The sequence below is a fragment of the Dermacentor albipictus genome, chromosome 10 (genome assembly GCF_038994185.2).
Source record: "Dermacentor albipictus isolate Rhodes 1998 colony chromosome 10, USDA_Dalb.pri_finalv2, whole genome shotgun sequence".
NCBI classification, from domain to species: domain Eukaryota; kingdom Metazoa; phylum Arthropoda; class Arachnida; order Ixodida; family Ixodidae; genus Dermacentor; species Dermacentor albipictus.
In genome coordinates, this window is record NC_091830.1 from 77614548 (window position 1) to 77638063 (window position 23516).

Below are 23516 nucleotides of genomic sequence, written 5' to 3' on the forward strand. Positions count from 1 at the left end.
GAGTGGGCCGGAAGGAAACATTCGCCCATGGGCACCAATTGCCTCCTACAAGTGCGTTTCGTTTAGTTTTTTTTTTCCTGGCGAAACAATCAGCGGGAGAGTTCCGTTTACTTTCGCGTCGCTGTGTACCTGATTGGCGAACTCCCTGATAATCTCGTCGGGGTCGGGCACGATGTCCATCTGGGACGACACGGCCACGTTGAAGGCGCCCGCGTACGACGTGATGGTGACGGCCAGCGGGACCTCGGGCGTCCAGCCCGCCCAGGCGACCGCGGTCTTGACGCGGCTCATGCCCAGCACGACGTGCTCCTCGGGGCCCGGCATGTTGCAGAACACCGCCGACGGTTTGCGGTGCCACATGCCCATGAACCTGCGAGGAGACTCGCAATGGAACACGAGAGCTCCGTGCTTGGAACGAGCTTGGCGTGAGACTGTGAACTGAAGAGACGGCCCCGTGGTTTGAATAAAACGCGGGCCGTACTTCCTGTACAAGTCTGGTAGTTTGCGGAAGTGAACAAGCCTGAGAATGCCATACAAGTCAACAGGTAAGCAGACTAGTGATACATTGTTGCGCCAAAAAGGAAAATAAAGATTTGAGTCAAGTCTTATTCAACTCAAGTCTTAATATTTTCTTTTTTTGGCGCAACAATGTATTCTTTAGACCCCAACCAACTCGCCCAGCAAGTAAGCAGACGCAGCAAATCGAAACATTGTAAGTAATGAGAAACTTAAGAGGAGGCTTCAGCGCGGGTGCTCCTATCTAAATACATGTAAAATGAGAATTCGTCTCTCTCGGCAACCAGTGCACCAAATTTGACGAGGTTTGTTGCATTTAAAAGAAGAACATAAAATAAAGTGACTGCTGGCTCCGAATATTTTATTTAGGTCGTCAGGTTTTTTATTCACAATTGGCAAAAATTGAAAATTTTCACAAAACGAAACTATTAGGTTTACAACACCGTAACTCAGCAAGGAAAAACAATATCACAATCGTGCGAATTTTATCTGATAGGATATTTAAAAAGGATAGAATTTATATATTAGACATGAATCCAGAGAAAAGTTAGTTTAACGTAAATACAGCTTTTGCAGAACGCCTGTATACAACGTAACAAATTCACGTAAGATATATATTGACAAAAAGAATTTGTCCGTTTTGCGTGATCTAATGGATGACATTTACAGAACCGTGATATCTGTTCTTGATGCCGAGCTATTAATTTCTAAACTTGGTGCCTCTATGGTTTTCAAGCTTTCGGATTTTTGAAAATCTTTTTAACAAAATTCAGGCATTAAATGGAAATTCGCTTCCAACAGTCACTAGAATTTAACTTTCACCTTCAAATGCAGCACATTTCATTAAAATCAGTCCAGGGGTTATCTAAAAAAAACGTTTTAATGTTTTACACGTTTTTCTGTTTTACACGATGTTAGGCCAAGCATGCTTTCTGATAAGTCTAGACTTTTCCTGTGTAACAGCTTCCTCAGCACACACACAAATAAGCAGGAGCCAGCTAAATATTTTACATGTACCTGATGCCACACCGACGTCATAGAAAGCGGCTTTAGCAAGAGATTTAGAAAAAAAACATAAGTTTAGCTTTTAGGTTCTCCACTAACAAGTAGTGCCTGATTACTCAACAAACGCCAATACAGTGTTGAAACTGTAATAGAAAAAACAGGCATTTCGCGCTTTGTATCAGCATCAACATCAAACCTTATATCTGTAGCATAGAATGCCTGGTTGTTCGCGAGTGGATTCAGAATGTATCCTTGGCTCTATGCAGACAAACAGGAGACGAGAAAGCAATGATCAAAACGCGTTCGTCACGCCCTTCCTGTCTAGTTTCTTGCTCTATAGGGCTGGTCTCAAGATCTGCTAGTATAGTATGTTCGGCTATGCGACGAACGATGAACCGAGTGTACCGACCAGTGTGCCAGCCGGCAGGGCAGCAGCGTGAACAGGATGTTTGCTGCCCCGTACAACACCACGGGGTCCGGCGAGTTCTTCAGCTCGTCCATGGCCTGTCGCACTTCCCAAAGGCGCGGTATGGCACCCTCGGTGTTGGTGGGGAGGCGCACGAGCGCGCTGCTGAGCTGGGTGCCCAGCTCGGGCACGGGCTCGCCGGTCGCTGGCTCGTACCTCAGGTCCACGGCCAAACACACCTGGAAATGTAGAAACATCGGAATAAATCAGAATCAAGCTCCGAGTTTAGTTCGTAGTAAAAAAAGGAACACAGATAAAGAGAGAGAGAGGTCCAAGAGCACTAGGCTGCATAGCATGAATAGATAAACGTTTATCGAATTCAACAAATATAAGGAAAGGAAATGTCAAGGTTTGGGTTCCCCATTCCAGGACTCCAGTGGCCACCGCTGTTCGCCCAGCTTGATACAGGAGACCCATTTGGGTCTCCATGTCAGCGCGGGCGAGGACGGCATCCCAAGGATACCCCAACATCGTGGCTATCAGACATAACCGGTGCCTCCAATGGCTTGTTCTGGCATTCTCATATTACGTGCTGAAGCATCCCTCTCGACTCGCACCACGGAAATTGGTTTTAATGCGCATTAGGGTTTATGAGATGCAACCTAGCCACATGTGGGTAGGTATTCACCTGCAGTTGCGTAAGGCTACGTGCGTCTTCCACTTTCAGTAAGGTATGCTGTGGAACATACCTGCTGTCTTGTCTTGCGTTGATGTTTCAGTATCTCGCGAGCAGTGTCTGGTTCGTATTGCTGATTCCCATCGTTCTTTGGTCCGTTTGTTAAATCACAAACTAAAGTGCGCGCCTGCTCATTACCCGAGGTACTCTCGTGGCCTGGGCACCAGATTATGGTGTGGTCGTGTTTTAGCTTGTCACCGAGTATTAACGTGACAACTTACAGTAGTCTACCATATGCAAACAGTCTACAAGAAGACATCAACTGAAAGGTGACAAACAATGATTAAAAATAAAGTTGGAAGCCGATTCAACCTCTAGTTGAAGCCACGGAAAGACAGTGTCTTCCTTGGAGAGTTGGGAGTGAGAATGGGTTGTTGCAAGTGTGTAATTTATGTCGACAGTGACACTTTAGCGAAAACGATTGATCGACGTCAACTAGAGGGCAATTCACCTTCGAAGTTTTTATCGTTAGTTATCATCATCAGCATATCAATATTATTGTCGTCGTTCCAGTGATCATCACCGCACTCATCCTCCTCAGGATTATCATGGTTTCATCAGTGCGGTTCTAAGAATGAGTCGCATAATTCATCATCATCGTCACGATGATGATGAGTCATCAACTTTCACATGAGTCATGAACTTTGCCAGATTTCTAGATTGCGCTAACTTCCGCATCGGCCAAAGAAAGAGTCGAGAAAAAAAGATGACAAAGAGATATACCCGATACTAAAAACGGGCCGTAACTCATCAAAATTGCCCTAGAGAGAGCTAGTGTTAAGGTGGTGCTAAAATTATCTGTGAAAAGCAAAAATATTAATACTGTAATACACAATAAATACGAAAGCCATAAACAATGAACTATGCTTGAAAAAGGTAAATGTGAATTTAATATTTTGATAAGTTAGAAAACGTTGATATTTTAAATGTGCGAACTTTTTAATCATGTTTAATGTATGGTGGTAAGCATTACAAATAGATAAAGCGGAAAAACGGTTTCCATTTCAACCGTAATTTATCCGTATTATGAGTAGTCAGTGCACTGCAGTCACACTGCAAAATGCACTTGATGCTATAAGATGATTCACTGAGTTGAACCGCATAGGGATAAAAATCAGTCGGCATACTTTATTTCTCCACGCTACAGAGTGACATTTCTACGGAATTCCCGAAAAAATATTATCATAATCATGATGATCACCATCATGATCATCCTATGTATTCTCGCAGCTACACGATGATTTCTGCAACAGATATGCAATCGCACCGGTGTTGCACGCTCCAACCCCACCCAGCGGCAGAATTGTATACCGTCGCCTATACCAGACTCCATACTCCTAAATTACCCTGCACAACTACGAGCACCTTAGTGGAGATCCCAAATACTTTTGTATTCTTTATGCACGTCGAATGCCATACCAGAATGTTTTAGAAACACTAAAGTCTTAATAGTATTTCCCCCTAATTAGGCACAGATATAGTGAATTATGGAATTTAGCACCGTGAACTAATCTATTCAATTAGTCTTTATTGTATGTTGGCGAAGTGAAGGCAAGTTTCTTCGGCGCCTAATTTCGTAAATTAAAGTTATTGGGACCTTTATGTTAAGGAATAGCAGTAATGTGGTTGACAAGTTAGGCGCCCATGTTATTTGTGTAAATCTGCTTTTGACTATACCAGCACTGTGTATAGAGCACATATTCTCCACTGTTGAAGGGTAAAATGCTGATTGCAAGGGTAAGGGCTGTATGTAATAAATGGAAGCCAAAATCATAAGTTAAATGAGTTCAAATAAGTCAAGTAAGTGCATGAAGCATTCAGCTAGTATAATGTAAAGGCTATGAGAAGTGTATTTAAAAGGCCCATCTTCTTTTAACGTTGCTTAAAAATTTACAAACTCATTTGAGCAATATTAGAGCACAACATGGTCGACTGACCTGGCGCTGTTTTAACAAAAGTAATTTGTATTACGGTACTTCGAACGTAAAGGTGACGTACTCGGGATTTTTTATATCTTTTCTTCTTTTTTTGACCTCTCTACAATTCAGAATGGAAACATTCGAAGCGTCGTAATAAGTAGCCTCGACACTTATAAATTTCGGCGGTGCTCGTTCGCACGGCGACAGCCACACACACACGCACACGCTCACACAGACACACTTATTACATATACGCGCACGTATGTATACATATATACACGGTATCCCAGCTAACTTACGCGAGAGCCTAACGATACGCAAATGCCCTGTAGCTGGACAGAACACAGGTTATGATATTTGCTGTCGCTTGGAGATGGTGACGTTATTTGTTTCATTACGCGTAATTAGATAGTTAGTCTTTATTATGTATACCACTCCTCAAATATTATAATTAGATGAAAAGTGCCAATGAGAAAATTGTAGAGCGAGATGAAAAACTCTCGACAGGGCTTTCGGCTGTTCAATACGTGCTACGTAAAAGTGTTTTCCCGAGCGTGAAAGTAGCCCGCCAATGCACGCACAATTGCCGCGCGACTAGCCACTCGAGGCACTTTGCGCGTATTCGCGGGCTTCCTTAATGTTGTAGTTAATGTTTAAGATAGGCTGGGTTCATGCGGTCCCACTACACTGTTTCTTCTTTGCCGTGAACGTCAATCTTCAAGGTTTTCTCTGAACCCGAAACCACACGAAAGGGATCAACGTAGGATGGAGTCAATGGTGGCTTGATAGACTTGCGCCGCAGAAAGACGTGACTAAACACAGGCTGCCCGCGGGCGACACATGGGGGTGCGGCTCGAAGCTGGTCGAGCCAGTAATGTAGCCACGCTGAGTGCGGCGCGGCCGCCGGCAGAATGTCTTGCAGGAAGAATTAGGAAATTATTAGGATTCACTTTTGTTCCCTAATGTAGCTTTCCCAAGTAGTCACCCAATGTGTTCCCTTTGATACTTTCGCAGTAGCCCCCAGAAGTGTTGCCGGCTTTCAATTTTATGCGAAGCATACTAGCTGAACAACCACGCTCTTCCTTGCTGCGCCGCGCGCGGCCGCGTAGCTACCATATGACGTCATAACAGCTGCAAAACACGACAGCGTTCCCGTCGACCCGCCAAGGGGTGTAAAACAATGGGCTACGGCGCAGCGACTACGCGCCCCGCATCGGACGCGGTGAGCGTCGAACAACGCCGCGTTCGGCGCGGCAACGGAATGTGCGCCTGAGCAAGCGACGCATGCCTGAGCCTTAAAAACAGCTCGTTTCTAAGGCAACACGGCATTCACTAGAGGCGCTTTTGTACCGCTTTAAGCATCGAACTCATGGCTGAGTTTTATGCGAAGCATATTACGAGAGCTCAACCCAGCTCCTCAGGCGCGGCGGTGTCGCCTTCAATACCACGTGACACCGTGACGTCACGACAGAGGAGAAGTGGCTTTGGCTCAACTCTTGCAAGATGGGCTGAGTGGGAATCGAACCAGCGTCTCCGGAGTGTGAGACGGAGACGCTACCACTGAGCCACAAGTACGATGCTTCAAAGCGGTACAAAAGCGCCTCTAGAGAATGCGGTGTTGCCTTAGAAACGAGCTGTTTCTAAGGCTCAGGCGGGCGTCGCTTGCTCAGGCGCACATTTCGTTGCCGCGCCGAACGCTGCGTTGCTCGACGCTCACCGCGTCCTATGCGGGGCGTCCAAGGCGAAGCAGAGTAACGCATGAGTTGTTTCTTCGTCTAGCCGAACCAAATATAGCCAAGCAACAGCAGTTCCCCAGGCTAAACAGTGGTTCAACAACTAAAATAAAGGCTAGTATGCTTCGCATCCTGGGCTTAACCTTACCTAAGCCACAGCCATTTTTTATCTGGGGCTCCACTTGGGAAAGGGTCAGCCGTACCAACTTGTTTCGTCCTGTTCGAGGTGGTGGTCTTGGATTGTCGCATTTGTTCTCACGACAGATTGTTTCTCGTTTTGTCTTCTTACGAGATCAAAGTGATTCATTCTTGCGTACGATGATCCAGATCCGTTTGAAAAGCGTTTTGCCTGAATTTATTGTGTCTAGTGCACAGCCTGTACACTATCGGCTTAAAGGCTACTTGCGAGAGGTAGTCGACTACTAAAAGCTCGGTTTTCCCTTGAGTACCTGAGCACAGTAACAAGAAAGAAACTTTACAAGGATTTAGTTGAAGTTATGATGCCAGTGCCATTGTACCGAATGAAATACTATGAAGGTCCAGGACAAGATGTTTTAAAAAGAGTTAAAAGGATGCCAGTGAGAGCAAGAGTAAAGTCGTTCTTCTTTAAATTGCATACATCTACCCTTCCGGTCAAAACATGGATAGCCGACAAAGGAATATTTGTACCATGGACGACAAACTGTCCGCTATGTAACAAGCCGGAGACCATTGAGCACGCCTTCATTGAGTGCTGGGTTGCAATTTTTTATTGGGACGTCTTGCAAAGAACTCTTAAAAAGGAACTGCCGATAACAGCACAGGGTATACGTTTCCTGCCGGTAGACAGCCATCAGGGCTTTCCGTACGACATGATAATGCTCCTGGGCCTCCATAGTCTTTGGAAGACACGGATGGCGGTAACGCACGCCGATGTGAATGCGCGCTCAGCACGAGAAAATTTTGCTGAAAGCATTATTTTCATACGTGAGATATATCGTGTACAGGCAGATCCGCCTGACTGGCTGGGTATACTTGATGAATTAGTGAATTTCAAGAAATTTTAGCTTGTCACGTTGGTCCAAGTAGGCCAACGTGTTTTTATGTATGTATGTCATTTTGTGAATAACAACAACAACAAAAAAAAAACTCGTGGCTGAGTGGTAGCGTTTCCGTCTCACACTCCGGAGACCCTGGTTCGATTCCCACCCAGCCCATCTTGCAAGTTGTTTTTTGAGATATTCTCTCGATTTGTGCTCATTACAGCCGAAGTCTACGACCCACTGGGGTAGCAGCTTGGACTTGATCCTGCACAGAAATGTGGCGAGAAAATACGAGATAAGCGATGTTCAAACACTACTTTACTGATCACCACAGCGTATTTATTGGTTTGAAAATAAAGGAATAAGCAGAGTAACGCATGAGTTGTTTCTTCGTCTAGCCGAACCAAATATAGCCAAGCAACAGCAGTTCACCAGGCTAAACAGTGGTTCAACAACTAAAATAGAGGCTAGTATGCTTCGCATCCTGGGCTTAACCTTAGCTAAGCCACAGCCATTTTTTAATGGGAACACACACATGTATATAACCATCACAATTTCTTCCCTATTGGCTCCATTGACAATTGAGGTGAGAGTGTCCTTGCTGGGTTGAACGCCAACTATCATTATCTTTTGGTCCGCAAAGTACATAGATGCGTACTTTAGAAATGCCATTGGATTACAATTGCATTGCACGCCGAGCCATATTGCGCTGCGCCCGTGCTTCTTCTTCCGATGCGCACTTTCGCGGTCGACCTCGTGGCTTCGCAGGCGTCACCGAGGTAGGTGCTCCTGCATCCATTTTGCAACACGCAATGGAGACAAGCCGGCGCGCGTGTCCCTTTATACACAATTGGCGAGCCCTCTCAGATGACGTCGCGAACCGCTGGGCGCGCCACTGGAGCTAGGTGCTCCTTCGTCTCGCTGATAATACCTGGTGATGTGTAGTAGAGGTAAGGCCTCTGGCTCTCACTCTAAAGCTTCCTCGGGGTGGCCTGGCTTCGAATCCGCCTACGTGCTAACGCATTCCATGTGTTCTTTTCAAATATCATAGTTAACTATAGCTGGATATGTCCACAAAATTACTCTCCATACATTATTTCCCTTTCCTATACTCTAAATCGATCACATACATGCACAAAAACATTTTAGAGTTCCTAACGTTACATGTACTGCCACCGCCGGAGACCGGCGAAACGCCCATGAGCCAAGTAGTGCATACGTAGTAAAATTTCGGTATCGTCGTCGGACATCGCTCCGCAAAAAGTAATTCCAAGCCACAACCACGCAGGCCCTCCGCGTGGCGCAGAGGCGCTAGTGAACTAATTCAGTTCCTCAAAGTAAGACACGTCAGAAAAATCGTAAAGTACGAGCTAAACACAACGTACAGAGATGATTGCGGCGGATGGTAATTTGAATATACCAGAAATCATATTTCTGTACCGGGGAAATTCAAACATAAACCCCTTTTCCAGCGTTCATAGCGGCGCGTATAGCTCGGTTTCTTGTAACAACACCATCCAGATGGTGCTCGCATCGCGCATCCTCAAGAAAGCCGCGGTTGCTGGGAAGCGTAACAAGCAGCTAGGGATGTTTGAATGCTATCGCGTTCCGCTCTTAAAGACGAAGCTTAAGCGTCCTCTACATTTTTTTTGAAATGCACAAGATGCCTGAGTGACAGTCGGTATATTCATCCAGTGTGCAGACAACGTTCACTACCTCCCTCTTTGCTTCTTTTTATTTATTCCCGCCTTATGATTTGTGTGGGGCTCCAACCTATGCGCTCGTTCAGCTTGAACTTTTCTAGACTTCTCTCCTTGCCTTCTTCCTATCTCGCTTTCTTGAATGCATAAATAAGAGCAGTGCGAGCTGTTCGATGAAGCCCAGTAACTCCGGGCTACCCGCATTTGCGAGGGACAAAGCTAAAGCCGGTGTCATGGTCAGCAAATGTGTCTACGTGCTTCGAACAGCCTGCCCCTTTCGCCCATGGAAAGCCGCAGGACGTTCAGAAGAAAAATGGCTGTACGTCCACACGGCTGAAAAGAATTATTTCCTTTTTCCTATGGATTCAGGGCCATTATTCTGAAGTGAATAAATGCGCAGACATGTATCCTCGCAAAATGCCTTGCCATAGACCTGGACTGTGCATTCGACGGGCGACGCTCATGAATAATGTGCATCAGGAGGTCGCTCATGCTGTACCCTTGCAGTCGCCTGCTGCTCTCATGGGGATCGTCCCAGGAACCAATACCACAAGCGTGGACTTAAAATTCAGGGTCCTGCGATTTTATCGGGGCCAAAGTCACTTTGTTATTTTCTGTTCCCAAAATTTTTATTTTTAGTTGCTTATTTACAAAAATACTGCAGACCCCGTATGGGCCACATCACAAAAACAAGAAAATTTTTGAGTACGAAAACAGTAACAGAGACAGAACGAATGCGGCCAAATGCATCATAATAATAAACAATTCGCAAGGCTTTCTATCGCTTTCCTACTTCTCGTTCAGATGACAAGGGTAGGCAACTCGAATCTTTGGTGGGGCACAAGAATATGAGACGTTGAAAAGGTGCGAAAACAAATATGAAATTGCTTTTTGGAGGAGCAGCTCGGTTCACCGGAGATGCCGTCCCTTGTGACACCTTATATCCGAGCTGTATTCTTTGCATGGCAAGAACAAGTAGTTGTTACACCATCTGTACTGCTGATGCGCATCTTTACGCGTGGGCGCAACGAACGTGCACCATCTCCTTATCTATTTTCCTCTTTTCTCGTACTCCTTGTGCAGGGCAGCAAAGTAGACACCCGTCGATATATTTTAATTTGTTTGCTTTTATTCTTTATCAGTCTCTCTCAATAAAAAAAAGTGACAGTTTCGCCAGTAAGACGAAGCACTCATATCTATAGCAGAGTAATAAACAGCTACACGAGGTAGGACTCGTAGATTTATTGGCCTCTTAAAGCGTATTAAAACACTCGCTCAATTGCTACTTACATTGCCAAGCATGGTATCATGCGCGCGCAGGCAAACATGACAATATCTCACTAATGACAGCGAACACCTACTGTCACAACGCCGGCGTGATGAAGAACGAAAATAGAGAAGAGCGAACGCTTCTGCTGCCTCTCGCTTCAGCGTGCCTCCGATACTTGCATTTGCACGATCTAAAGCTTTAAGCACACCTAAAGGCTGTACACAAGCAGCCATCTCGGCTCGCCTAAGCTTTGCGCCCGCCTGAGATTGACTCCGAGTTAAGGCACGTGTGGAGCAAGGTCGGGCTGGAGAAGAAGACGCGCTCAGCTGCCTCCTGCATCGCGCTCTTGATCACAGTACCATGCACTTACCTCATCCTAACCCGCATTGCGCGCGTTTTAACAAGTGACCTAAACCACATCGGGCACGCATCAAGTCACCGTCCTTTTTGGCTCATCCTAGCAGCTTGCCTTCGTATCCCACAGCGTACGACGAGTAGGGCACAATAGGATGTTATCGCCCTTCGCTTTTATACATAAACTCACGGCCACGGCAACGGCGACGACGAAAATTCAACTGAAGTGTCCCTATAATTGCTATCGCAATAACACTTGGGAGCGAAGAAATAATTTTTCCCGGTTACCTCTGCGCTGATTTAGATCAGGTTTGCGGCACTAAAAAATGTACCAAATCAAGTATTTCTAAAAAGTGAATTGGTGATTTATCTAATTATAGAATTCTCGACGCCTGGTAACTTATATAGAAAAGAAACTCAAGCATGAGGATCAATACACTATTTGACAGCAATAAAAGCGATCTTAAAATTCTAGAAACTACCTATACTGATAAATAAAATCGGAGAAAATTGATGTATTTTAGACCGCTCTGACTTCTAGCACTAATTTGCGACTGCAAGATTTGGTAAATTGTTGGAAAAATTGCAACAATATCACGTAAGCTGTCAATTGATATACCACATCTGTCCACTCGAGATGGTTTAACTGGCGCGATTTACAGCACAGCAATCTACGTTCTTGGCGCGCAGTTACAGATTCGTAAACGCCATGTTTTACAATTTTTTTAAAAATCTTGTCGATATTCAGGAACATCAAAAAAATTATAAAAATAAACATAAACCGTTATTGTAGCGCAGTAAGAGCTGAATAGAGGAAGGAACGGCCGCTGACGCTTTTTGCTCCGTTCACAGACACTGGCCCAGTGGCTTGGCGTGTAGCATTTAGCGGGCATGCTGCCGACATCGCACAACTAAAGTTCTAGTGAAAGCCACACAGATGCGACCGTTACGATACTTCTGTGTAGCTGAACACGAGGTAGAAAGTTCAATTCTTGGCCTCGGCAGTCGCATTCCAGTAGCGGCTCAATGCAAAGACGTGCGTAAATTAAACTTTGAGTGCATGTTGGAGAAGCCTAACTGGGCAAATTCATTTTCAAGCCCATCATGCACTAAGGCTTCTGTGACAAAGCGCTGTGTAGTGTACGTCTTTTTCTTTGTCCCGTGTCACGCTGTTTAAACATTCTTTTGTTTGAACAAATTCCTTCGCGTTCCTTTGTTGGGAGAATAATAGCTGACTCATGCTCGTGAAAGAGTTTAGCAGATGATTTCGTAGCAGCCATGGAGAACATGATAAGTACTACAAGGACAAATATTACTAATACAACATTTACAAACATTTTATTCAATGACATAGCCAGCGGATGGGTGGATGTAGTCGCTGCAAGCCGGCAGAGTAAAGGAGACACAGATTTCTTATTATTTGCCCAAAGTGTGGAGTGTCTACGGTTGCGTTGCAATCGTAAGACCTGAAGGAATCCCAAACCACAACGTCGCCGCTTTTGTTGCTTTAACTTTTTCCTTGTTTTCACGTATTCGCACTGAAAGACACTTAAAGATGACTTTAACCAATAATTCAGAGACTCCTTAAAACCTATGCGCCATCTTATTTATTCACTTAATTTTCTTCATATACAATTCATTTTTATTCCACACAGAAAAATATCCAAACATTATTAAAGCTAGCGTTTATTAGCTTGTTCAGAAAGTCACCTCCCAAGCACCATCTTTTAGGTCACCTAACTTTTCCGTAACATAACCCATGCCAGACAAAAAAAAAAAACCCATTCAAGCAGGGATTAAAACAAGCACTCAATAGGTCGTTCGAATAAGTCGCTTCTATAGCTATGTCCGCTCACGTTCTCCGGGATCTCACTCTGCCCACCGAATCGCGCCATAAATAAGTTAGGCCCGTGCTTGCGAAAACTTTTCTCTTTGACCATTCCGGCAGAAAGGTAGCTCCGGGTCCACCTCGTGACGTCGCAGGCACGCATGCGCCGTTTGCTCAGCGTCAAACAAGAGCGTCGCGTGCCCCAGGTGCGTCAATCTTGTTGGCAGCACACGAACGACGGTGCGCTCGGGAAGGAACTGGCCAGCTCTGGTCGCACCTGCGAGGCTCCATACGCGAAGATTGCCGGCAAAAGCAATTTGTATTGATTCGCAGGCCTCGCTGCGTGGCCGTCCCGAGCTACTGGCGCTCCCGCAGAGCACTGACCGCGCTTCTCTTACTCGTCGCGGCGGCCATTTTGCTTCGTGCGAAGCGAACCAACGAGTCAAGACGAGGCTTCCCCTAGGATGCTTCGGATGGAAATGGACTTGAAACGAGAAATCTTATTTGTTTGGCATTTGAACAAATCGGCCCATTTTGGGTTTGCTGATCCTACTGTTGAAGTTGAGTTCTAGCGACTGACTGCGCCACAGTCGATTAACGTAGGCCGTTGGTGTTGTGACGCGAAGCTTTAAACGCTCCATTTTTTTTTACAAGTATTAAGTGAATATTTATTCTCTTGCTTGTACAGGAAACACAGCTTCCCGGATACGCGTTTACTGCAAGTAGCTCGCTGAGTTTTTCCACCGATGTTATTTATTCAGATACCCACCCTGGTGGCTTGGTGGCTTTGGTGCCGCGCTGCTAAGCACCTCTACGCTAAGCATGAGGTCGTGGGTTTGAATCTCGGCCACAGCGGCCATATTTAAATACGGCTGAAATGCGAAAACAACAGTGTACTTAGATTTAGGCGCACGTTAAAGAACCCCAGGTGGTTCAAATTATTCCGGAGTCGCCTACTACGCGTGCCTCATAATCAGATCGTGGTTCTGGCACGTGAAACCCCATAATATCTCATTTTTATTATTATTTATTCATTCAGCTTCTTCGAGTTACTTTCTCTAGTACACGCAACTTCATTTCAAAGCCTCCAATCCAGATTTCTCAATATTTATCACGCATAGCACATATGTAAATGCTGCTTTATTCGAATTATCTCTAAGCGTAGGCATACAAATTCGTTTCCTCCTCTTAGAGCGAATGATAGCCTGTGCATACCGATATCATACATGACATGAAGCCTGCAGGTGTGCAGTAAAGGGTTCTTTCACACCAGACCAAACTGTTATATTCACCGGTGACCGATAACGCATTCCCATCTCTTTCGTTACGCTGGTGTTACTTGCTAAACGATCCCTGATCTTAGCGCTCCAGTAAGTTGACACAAAGATTTCCCATTTCAAAAACTTTGGAGTGTCTCTATACATTAATGTACCGAAATGAGACACCCCAGTGCAATTCAAGTAGTGGCGCAAGATTCGCGATATTTATTGTAAGAATGGACGTGAAGTGCCCTGTTCTAAGTGCTAGACAACGATCACATTTCACGGCAGGACAAAACTACTTGCGATATATCAGTAATGTATTGTGATGTTGTTGGCAGCAGTGCGCAGGCCAGGCGATCATCTACTAAAGATATCTGCTTTTGCAGTGACTGATGCATGAAAGCCGAAGCGATTGACCCACAGACGAAATTTTCGACGATCGCGAACTTGGCTCGCCGCTTTCTTAGCAATTGTGTGTTGATTTTGCTGGGAAGAAGCTCGCCTAATAAAGAGTTGAATGTGTAACTCCAGTTTTGACTCTGCGTCATTTTTCACCTTCACTACTATGTGACAATATTTCTAACATAGATTTTTCAATGATACTTTCAACGCCTAATTCTTGCATAGTTCGCTGTGCATTGAGCTACCAAAAATGAAATCATACAGCAGCTTTTGATATGATATGGCATAGTCCACAGGTGTTTACAAAACCATCTTGTAGGCAGACGACACGTTTGCCCTGATGTCGATATTTTGCGCACTATTGTTATTTCAAAGGTAAAAAGAAACTGTTGCGGCAGGCGTACATTAATTTTTCAAACGTGTCTTTATATCTAAAAGAGCATACACATCACTAACCTATGGTTTGAAGCTCAGTTTAGAGCAGGCAGTTTAAGGGCGGCATTTGACAGATGAAGACAAAATCGGCCACTTCTGCGCTGTGCGTACGCGTAACCGAGCGAATAGCGAAACCGAGCGAACATGCGATCTCACGGTGACGTAATAACGTGTTTAGCATTTAATAGATATACCGACCCAATGCACTGCCTCTGTCCAAGCGAGTTACGCGTGGGGTGTGCGCTGCAGCGGGACTCCTCTTTTGCGCTTCCGTAAGAACTACAGAGTAAGTATACTACTTCCAGAAGCTGGCCGCAAAATGCGGAAATCGCAAGGGCGCCATGTTGCTACGAATCATTTTTTAGCGCAAAAAAATTTCTATATGCTATGCAAAAACAAGCGTTTACGCGTAGCGCGTACGCATGGACAACGTTTAATGTTAATTTTGTAAATATTTCAGAAACATTGGATGAATATTTATAAAATTTGGATGTAAAATGTACGGTGCGTCAAAAGATGCGTTTGTAGGCAACTGCACTAGATCGCGCCACAGTTCTGAAGGAGACTTTTGTGGCGATGTTTGTGGCGGACAGGCCTGTTTTAAGGCTTTGTCGCACCGACGAAAAGTTTTTTCTGCGTATTTCAGCTTGCTTCTGTTTTTGATTTGCTGATTTTTTATCCTTTATAGAGTAATAGGCTAGATTTCTTATTTCATTTTGCAGGATAGTGAAAGCATCCATTCGCGAAACGTGTTTTAACACGTGCAACCGTGTGGGACGTTAGGCCTTTATAGCCTTTAAAGTGTGTTTTGGAAGTGGCAAGATAATTACCTATTCGTGGTTGTAGTCTGTGTGCATCGATATCGGGAATAATGCTTTGGTAGGACAGTGAAAGCGTGGCCGCGTGCTTGAACACATGTGAACACGTGCAATACCTCAAGTCTGGGCGGAATTGTGTGCTTCTAAATCAACGGTGATAATTCCTTTGCAGGATTTTAATTATTTAGATTTTGTGCATATCAGTTTTTGCTAGAAGGCACGTGCTCTGAAAGCTTCGCCATTTTCATTATAAACAGTCGTGCAATAGTTGGCAAGAAGGCTGGGAAAGCGGGCAGTGTGTGTGTGGGGGGGGGAGTCCCTCAAAGCAGACGAGGGGACGGATGAGAATGGAGAGGAAATGGAGTCAATCAACAGACACTGTGATGTCGATGCTAGGCTGGACAAAATGTAGGCTGTCCAAAATGAGCTTGTCAAATATGTCGAATAACTCAAAAATGATGAGATAAATATGGAGCGTGATGCATGGAAGGCGGTGGGAAAAACGCTTGCATCAGCCGAGGGAAAGCTGAACAGGGCCGCCATCGTGAATGAGAATGGTCGTGACAATGAAACGCAGTCTACCGACGTGACAGGAGAGGGAGTGCCGGCAAAGTACGTCGGATATGTGCAACGTGAGGAGGGGGTTGCGGGAAATAGCTGCGCGTAGCTCCACGCGGCCACAAAGGAAAAGCAGGAACGCAGGGGTCAATGCCCCTTGTAAAGTCCAAATCATATAGGAAAGGATGACAAAGGGAAGGAGAGAGAAGCCTAGGCTGTAGGAAAGACTGAAATGTTGATAATCGCCGGTGACGCAAACCTGGCCAGGTGCCCAGAGGCAATTGTGGAGAGGGAGAAAGGTGGCAAAAGAGTGTCGGTAATAACATTTCCAGGACGGACACTGGCACTGTCATGGAGCGAGAAAAAGCAAAGCCCGCGGAAAATACAAACGGACGCACCCTTGTCGTAATAGCAGGTGGGCTAAATGACGCCCTAAACAAAAAGGGGATAGGACTAGACCAGCGCTTCGCGAAAGATGTAGACTTGCGCAAGCTGTCCCTTCAGGTACAGATCAGGGTGTGCACGGTGCCGGAGGCGTCTGTACTTGACAGTAACGTACGACGATCAGTAGTGGCTGCTAATGAGGCTATTTAGACAATGAGCCGAGAGAAACGTTTCGATGCTGTAGAAGTAAACAGGGAAGTGAGAAGCTGTGGTGGTTTCCAACGAGACGGGATCCAATTAAGTCATATGCTTGGGCGAGAAGTGCGCTGGCGACTTGCTGGTCGCGCGGTTGCTTTTCTGCGAGGCCCACGGGCGATCAGGAGGCCCGTGTAGGTGGCAATGAAGAAGGTCCCCTAGGGGAACCTAGGAATAGCATCGCCATGAATAAGAGAAAAAGGAGGAGAACAAAAGACCTCGCCATGCAGGGCGACAGCAGAAAGGAAAAGTGGGTAGAGATTGAGGAGCGATTAATTAGAGAACAAAAAGAAGTGTATGTGGTTACAGTAACGCACCTAAGAGACTCGGAAGAGTCGCGAGTGATTGAGAACTATTTTTGGGAAAGGTGCAACAGAACTAAATCGTAAAGAAAGGGAGGGGGAGTCGGAATGCTCATCCCTCAATGAGCAAAATAAAAAAGAGTAAATTAAAAATGTCAAGAGCATTTTGGTTATCATGTATAATGAGCGGAAAGAAAATTTGGCTGGGCGTAACGTATTTGTGGACCGGTAATAATTGCACAGGTAAGTATCAAGAGTAAGTGGAATGTGTAACTGCCGATATTAAGTGTTTCGAGAATGGTAACGAACTTATCCTCTTAGGTGACATGAATGCCCATATACAGGACCTAGATGGCTATACGGACAACAACGAGAAGTCAACGCTAGATCTTGGTGAGCAACATAACCTCCTTATGGTGGATACAGGGCCTAAGTGTTACGGGTAGACTACGTGGCAAGTGGGAAATCGGCAATAGACCATTCATTACTGCGTGGTGAAAGCAGGAATTCATATGTTGAGAGAAATGGTCATTGACGAGGAAGGCTATAGCAGCATAGGGAGTGGCCATAAACGCTAAATTTTGAAAATAGGATATGCAGTTACGAAAGAGAGCAAGGGCCACAATATGGTCAGTTGAATTTCGAACGCAGAGCAAATAAATGTAGTCACAAGAGTTAAGGAAGAACTTCGCAAATAACCAAGCAATGAGCAGGAATATGGTGAGCTTCCAAATGTAATAACGACAGAAATACGCAAAGAGAAACAACAAGCTCGTTGAAAAGGAAAAAGAAACCGAAAAGCTGGTGGAATAGAAAGATACGAGAAGCGGTCTCTGAACGACAGAAAGCATCACGAGAGCACAATTAGGCGAAAAAGGCGCAGTTGCCACAGGATGAAGTAGCCAGTAAACGGGAAATATACCAGAAGAAAAAATCTATTCTCCAAATACTGGTTCAAGCAAAGAAAAAAGCTGAAAGTGAACGTTGGTTGTCAGAAATACGTGAGAAAAAGAAAGCTGCACCTTAAATACATTACCACCACACAAAATCATCAGGCAGGAAGTCTGCAACAATACAACATATCTTAGACGCAGATGGGAAAAAAGTGGAAGGGGAAGCGGCATTAAATTACATCCGAAAAATAACAGTCCCATCCTTCCAAGGCAATGACGGGGTTTTACTTGAGGAGAAAAAGAGCACGAAAGAGAACCAGATGGAGAAGGAGCTGGTGCGAACAAAGTTCAACTAGAAGAAAACCGAAGACAAAATTCCGGTGCGCACAGCGACAGGGCTAGACGAGGTTCCCTTTAGGCTGATGAATGAACCAGGTTCAAAAAGAAAGGGAGCTCTGCTGAAAGCATTACAAAAAACTTAATATATAGGTGAATGCCAGACATTTGGCGACAAAATAGAATCGTTTTAATTTATAAAGGCAAGGGGGAGAAAGATAGAATTCACTCATATAGACCGTTGACCATTACCTCGGTAATAAAAAGGTTAGCGATGCAGGCAATTAAATTAAAGCTGCAAGCACGGGCAGAGAGAGAGAGAGAGAGAGGTTTAATGATACGAAATGCAGAGACGTCGGCCTGAGGTACATTGCTCCAGCCAGCTACTCTGCGTTGGCGGAAGGAGACGAGGGAAAGAAAGAGGGAAGAAAAAGGCGCACGATGGGTGACGATGATGAGGAAAGTAAAACATGTAGTAAGCTGTTCGGACGAATTAGAGCCTAGAATACAGACCCCTGCTTTAAAAAAAAATTTAGCAAGGCCCATATAGCCTTAAAACTCAATTTAACGTCTGAGCAAGGCCCTAAAATAACGTCCTCCGAGATAGTGGCCTGTCGAGGCGTGTAAGCACATTGTTCAACTTTTGACGCTCTTCCATGTAGTGAATGCAGTCACACAGCACGTGATCTATAGTCTCTTTCACATTGCATAGTTCAGTCTGGTGACTCGGCGTGGCACATGAGGTGCACGTACGCGTGCGTAAAGGCCACCCCCAGCCTGAGTCTGTGCAGGAGGCTGGCACAGCAGAGAATTTTGGGAGAACTTCAGAATTGCTTCAGAATAGGTAGGCGTCTGGAGTTAGAGAAGTTCAGACAATCTCATGGGTGGTGGCAATGAAAAAGAAAGCTACTATGAGTAACTACATAAAAGAAAAATAGAGAAATCAAGAAAGAAACTACTTATGATAACTCAAGGGGAAACTGCACTTTTCGAAGCACGATCAGGATGCCTTAGAACACGCACTTATAAAGCTAGGTATAAGGAAGCCGATGCAAGTGCTCGCTGCGGTAAAGCTGGGGAAACAATGGAACATGCTTTATTAGAATGGTGAGATACCTGCTCAGCGTTAGATTTAGGAAGCTCGGGCCCCCTTGAAGCCCTTGGGTTCACCGATAGTAGGGGGAAAGCAAACATGTCCGCAGTAGAGATTATTAAGCGGCGATTGGAAGATTGCTGGATGTAGGGAAACGACTAACAACGGAGGTGTGCAAAAGCAAAGTTTACAGTTGGGGTTCAGAAAGTTTGGTTATCGGAATTCATGGTTTTTTCATTTTATTTTTTTTTAACATAGCTCGGACATTAGGTAGTATAACAAGAAGAGCTTGGTGGCACAAACCACCACCCCGTTCGAATGGGGACGCTCATAGCATCCATCCATCCATCCATCCATCCATCCATCCATCCATCCATCCGTCCGTCCGTCCGTCCGTCCATCCGTCCGTCCGTCCGTCCGTCCGTCCGTCCGTCCGTCCGTCCGTCCGTCCGTCCGTCCGTCCGTCCACCGTCCGTCCGTCCGTCCATCCATCCATCCATCCATCCATCCATCCCAACGTTACTAGATTAGGTTCAGTTGTCAAACTCTCCGTAGGCGCCGTACATTGCGGGTGGCCCCTTGTCTTGGTTTGCCGCCAGAGCGCGGGTGCATCGCAAGTAGCTCTACGCGGGCGCAGCTCTGCGTTGGCGAAGGGGCTTGAGTCCTCAGACTTCACAACTTACGTACTCAGCAAGTGTTTTCACCGATGCGTCTTTAAATGTTTGTATAGTCTCGCGTTCAGGAGATTGATTAAAAAACTTTAAGTAGCTGTGAAAATGCTGCTGCGCTTCCCCAGAGTGCGCTGTGGAGTCCTTAGTCCAGGGCCGCAGCAGCCCCGGCCGTCCACTGCGCTCTATATTAATCAGCTGTTGCTGATGAAAAGCTGTAAGTAGCTGATTAGTAGTTGTAATCAGCTGTTGCTGCTTAGTACTAATTAATTATTAATGTGAACGCATGAGGCGATGTTAGCGCGACCACACGATGGTCCAAAAAAAGTCACGGGAGCCCAAGCGAACCAATCGAGGCAGTTCACGACGCCACTCAAGGCAGAGTGAATTAGGCGAAGTTAATTAAAACACAGTTAATTAAAATAGAGTTAAGGCACTCGAACCCACGGTCGTTGAAACCTCGACCTTTGGTGGTGGCAACGAATTACATAAATAGATGAACCGATTTGTTAATGAGTGAATTAAGAAGTATACTAACGGTTATTGGATAATTATTAATTCATAATGAATTAACTACGCATTACCTTACTAGGCGGATTTATAATAATTTGAATATCTCAAAGCTACGACAAACATTACCTTGCATGGTTGTGCCCAGCTACGCGGCATTCGCATATTTTAAAACTGGCTGAAGTTAGCTGGGACACACGGTATATACACACTCTGAGCACTTCATTTCGGGATAAAAAAAAATGAAGCTAGAACTATTTCTTTCATCAGAGCACCGCATTCACAAGTGTCATGTTGAAACCTGCGTGAGCTTTGCTCCCTTGCGAGCAGACTTGCACATTCAAAGTAAGTTATCGCTGCAGGAACGGAGCATAAATATGCATTCGCGTCACCAAATAAAATTAGATGATACGGCCTGTAAACTGTTCGAAACGCACAGGGCATTTAAAACGCATAAGAGTGTCGCAAAAGTGCACCGAGACTGCAGCAAAACACGCATGTACACAACGCGCCAAAACACATAAACAACGGACAGTAGTGCTTCGTCGCCCTGTCCGCGCCGTGCTGACCGAGCAAAGTGCGACAGCAGCGCCACGAGATGCGAGGATCGGTGGTGGGTCCACGCAGTCACGGGAGTTTGAAAACTGAACCTAGTCTAGTAACGTTGGTCCGTCCGTCCGTCCGTCCGTCCGTCCGTCCGTCCGTCCGTCCGTCCGTCCGTCCGTCCGTCCGTCCGTCCATCCATCCACCCATCCATCCATCCATCCATCCATCCATCCATCCATCCATCCATCCATCCATCCATCCATCCATCCATCCATCCATCCATCCAGTCAAAGGATCGCGTTGATAGGAACTGCATCTCGTCCTCTACGTCTGCGCTTCTGTATAGGGCAGCAACATGGCGGCGCCTTTGCCATTGCGCATTTCAACGCATTGGCTCTATCGGAACTTGTACTCTAGAATTCGTTATGATAACTTTAAGGTAAGAACACTCGGCGCCATTTTGTGTCGCCCCTGTGAAGAATATGCGTGGCCTCCCAAATGTATTGGCGCGCCGGTGCATGAGGAAAACTGAGAAACGCGTTATGCATGAAAAAAGCTCCTCTCTGGTGCTACTGATGATGATGATGGTTTATTGAGATCCGCTTTGAAACGGGGCGCGAAGAAAGCGTCAGCTAGCCTACTTTAGTTACTCAGGCATGCTTTCAATGTCTTTCCTTCTAGCATTCTTCTATTCTCTTATTTTTCTCTATCTACCTTGCAGCGCTGTTCATGCCTGTAATAGATCCGGTTGTATCAGTCTCTTCTCTGCTTTTTTTTTCCACCAATGCACGAAACGTCTCTTGCTTATCTGGGCTGCTGACCGGGTGAAACTTTCGTTTACTTTAAACCCAAGCGCTTCTGGAAGTTTCACGTTGCGTACTGGTCTCGCTGGGTGAAAGCCTTCCCATGACATTACGATGTGCTGAGTGTCCTCCGGATTTTTGCTAGAGCGTACATATGCCTAATCTAATTGCGAATATTTGCTCTGGTATGTTTGCTGCGGTTCTTTCGGAACACGCTGCGCCACCTAGTGGCAGTATCAAGAAGTCTGCCGTGGCCTCCGAGAGCAGAACCGTTGCACGCCGGTGCCTGAGAACGTTCACAATTGTTTCTCGTTTGCCGGAAACCCAGTGCCACATACTCACTGACAGAAGTTGGCGAGGGATTTTTTGAGGAGCGGCATGTTTATTTTAAACAGCACGAAAAGAACACACAGAAAGGGAAGAACACAGGACCTGTTCAGTACAAGAAAGAGCACAGGTGCTGTGCTCTTCCTTGTCCGTTTGTTTTTTGGCGGTGCTTAAAATGAATAATCCGTACCAGCTAGCTCGCGCTCAAACCATTCTCCGTGGCATTTACCCAATGCATTCACGGCGCCGCTCGCTAAAGCGTTGACTTGAAAGACGTTCAGAGACAAGAAATACATATCCAGTGCATTCTTGGCGAAGTCGGCTAAAGCATGGCGTTGCGGCGTTTCAAGAACCCTTGTGACCCATCACGGTGACTTAGCGGCTACGGTGTTGCATTGCGAAGCAAAAGGTCGCGGTATGAAACCGCTGACGTGGCGGCCGCGTTTTAATGGGGGCGAAATGCAAGAACGCCCATTTTCCGGGGATTAGGGGCATGTTAAGGATGCCGTGGTGGTAAACATTGAACCGCAGTCTCCTATTATGGGGTGAATCATAATCAGATCGTGGTTTGGGCATGTAAAACACCGGAATTCAATTCAACCAATTCAAATCAGGAATCCTTGTGACGTGGGTTTGGTTCCGAGCAGCATCGCACACATTTAGGGATCTTTTTATTAACCGTAAAAGCGCACACTCCCAGCAACACATACCTAATTACCCAAGTTCTTGTTAAAGACGTTCATTGAAGAGCGGGACATCTACTTTCACAGACCCAGTGCTAGTATTTGGCATGAAAGGGGTTCATTGGAGACCAGCACAGAGCGAGTGATATATACATAGGGCGCCAAGCTGGCGCTAAAGAGCTTGTTCGAACAGCGGTACCTATCCAGTCCAGCATATTACATTGCTCCTTGACGGCGTGAAAGAGGTTCGTTGAAGAGCGTCACCCTTGCACATAATGCTTCATACTCAGTGACCCAAGTTGATCGGACGGCTTGTGTCGATGCCGGTTCTGTCAACACAGCAGCCGGATGCGCCCATTCGATCATGCACTACGCAGCGACCCAGGTACGCAGCAGAATGGTTAGATACATACATACATGCATATCTACACACATACATATCCAGCCCGCTAGAAGTATGTGAAGTACCCTAAGAATGCTAACGCATTATGTTCATTTCAAGTATGCGTGCCACTGCGGCCTAATTGGTGGAACGTAGACGCAAATGGGTTAGAAAGCTTTGCTATAATACAGAAATTGACCTCTGGATTGCGTATATATTCACTCTACAACCTTCGTCAGCGCGAGGTTACCAATAATCCTGGCGATGAAGTATGGTAGCAGACAGACCCCCGTCCGACAGCGTGGCAGGTCTGAAACGTTGCTTCGTCACTACTTCGGCCCTTCCAGGACACTACGGCGACTAAGGAACG

General features: G+C 45.7%; 1 protein-coding gene across 1 annotated transcript in view; it reads right to left on the bottom strand.

Moving 5' to 3' along the window:
* The window catches only part of LOC139050701 (putative diacyglycerol O-acyltransferase Mb3761c), a 521464-nt gene that overhangs the window by 49818 nt on the left and 448130 nt on the right, over positions 1-23516 (bottom strand). Inside the window, exons 9-10 of the mRNA XM_070527326.1 lie at positions 1931-2166; positions 130-370 (exon numbers count right to left, since the gene is read on the bottom strand). Of these exons, the coding sequence (XP_070383427.1) occupies positions 130-370; positions 1931-2166 (477 nt within the window). The remainder of the gene's footprint in view (positions 1-129; positions 371-1930; positions 2167-23516) is intronic.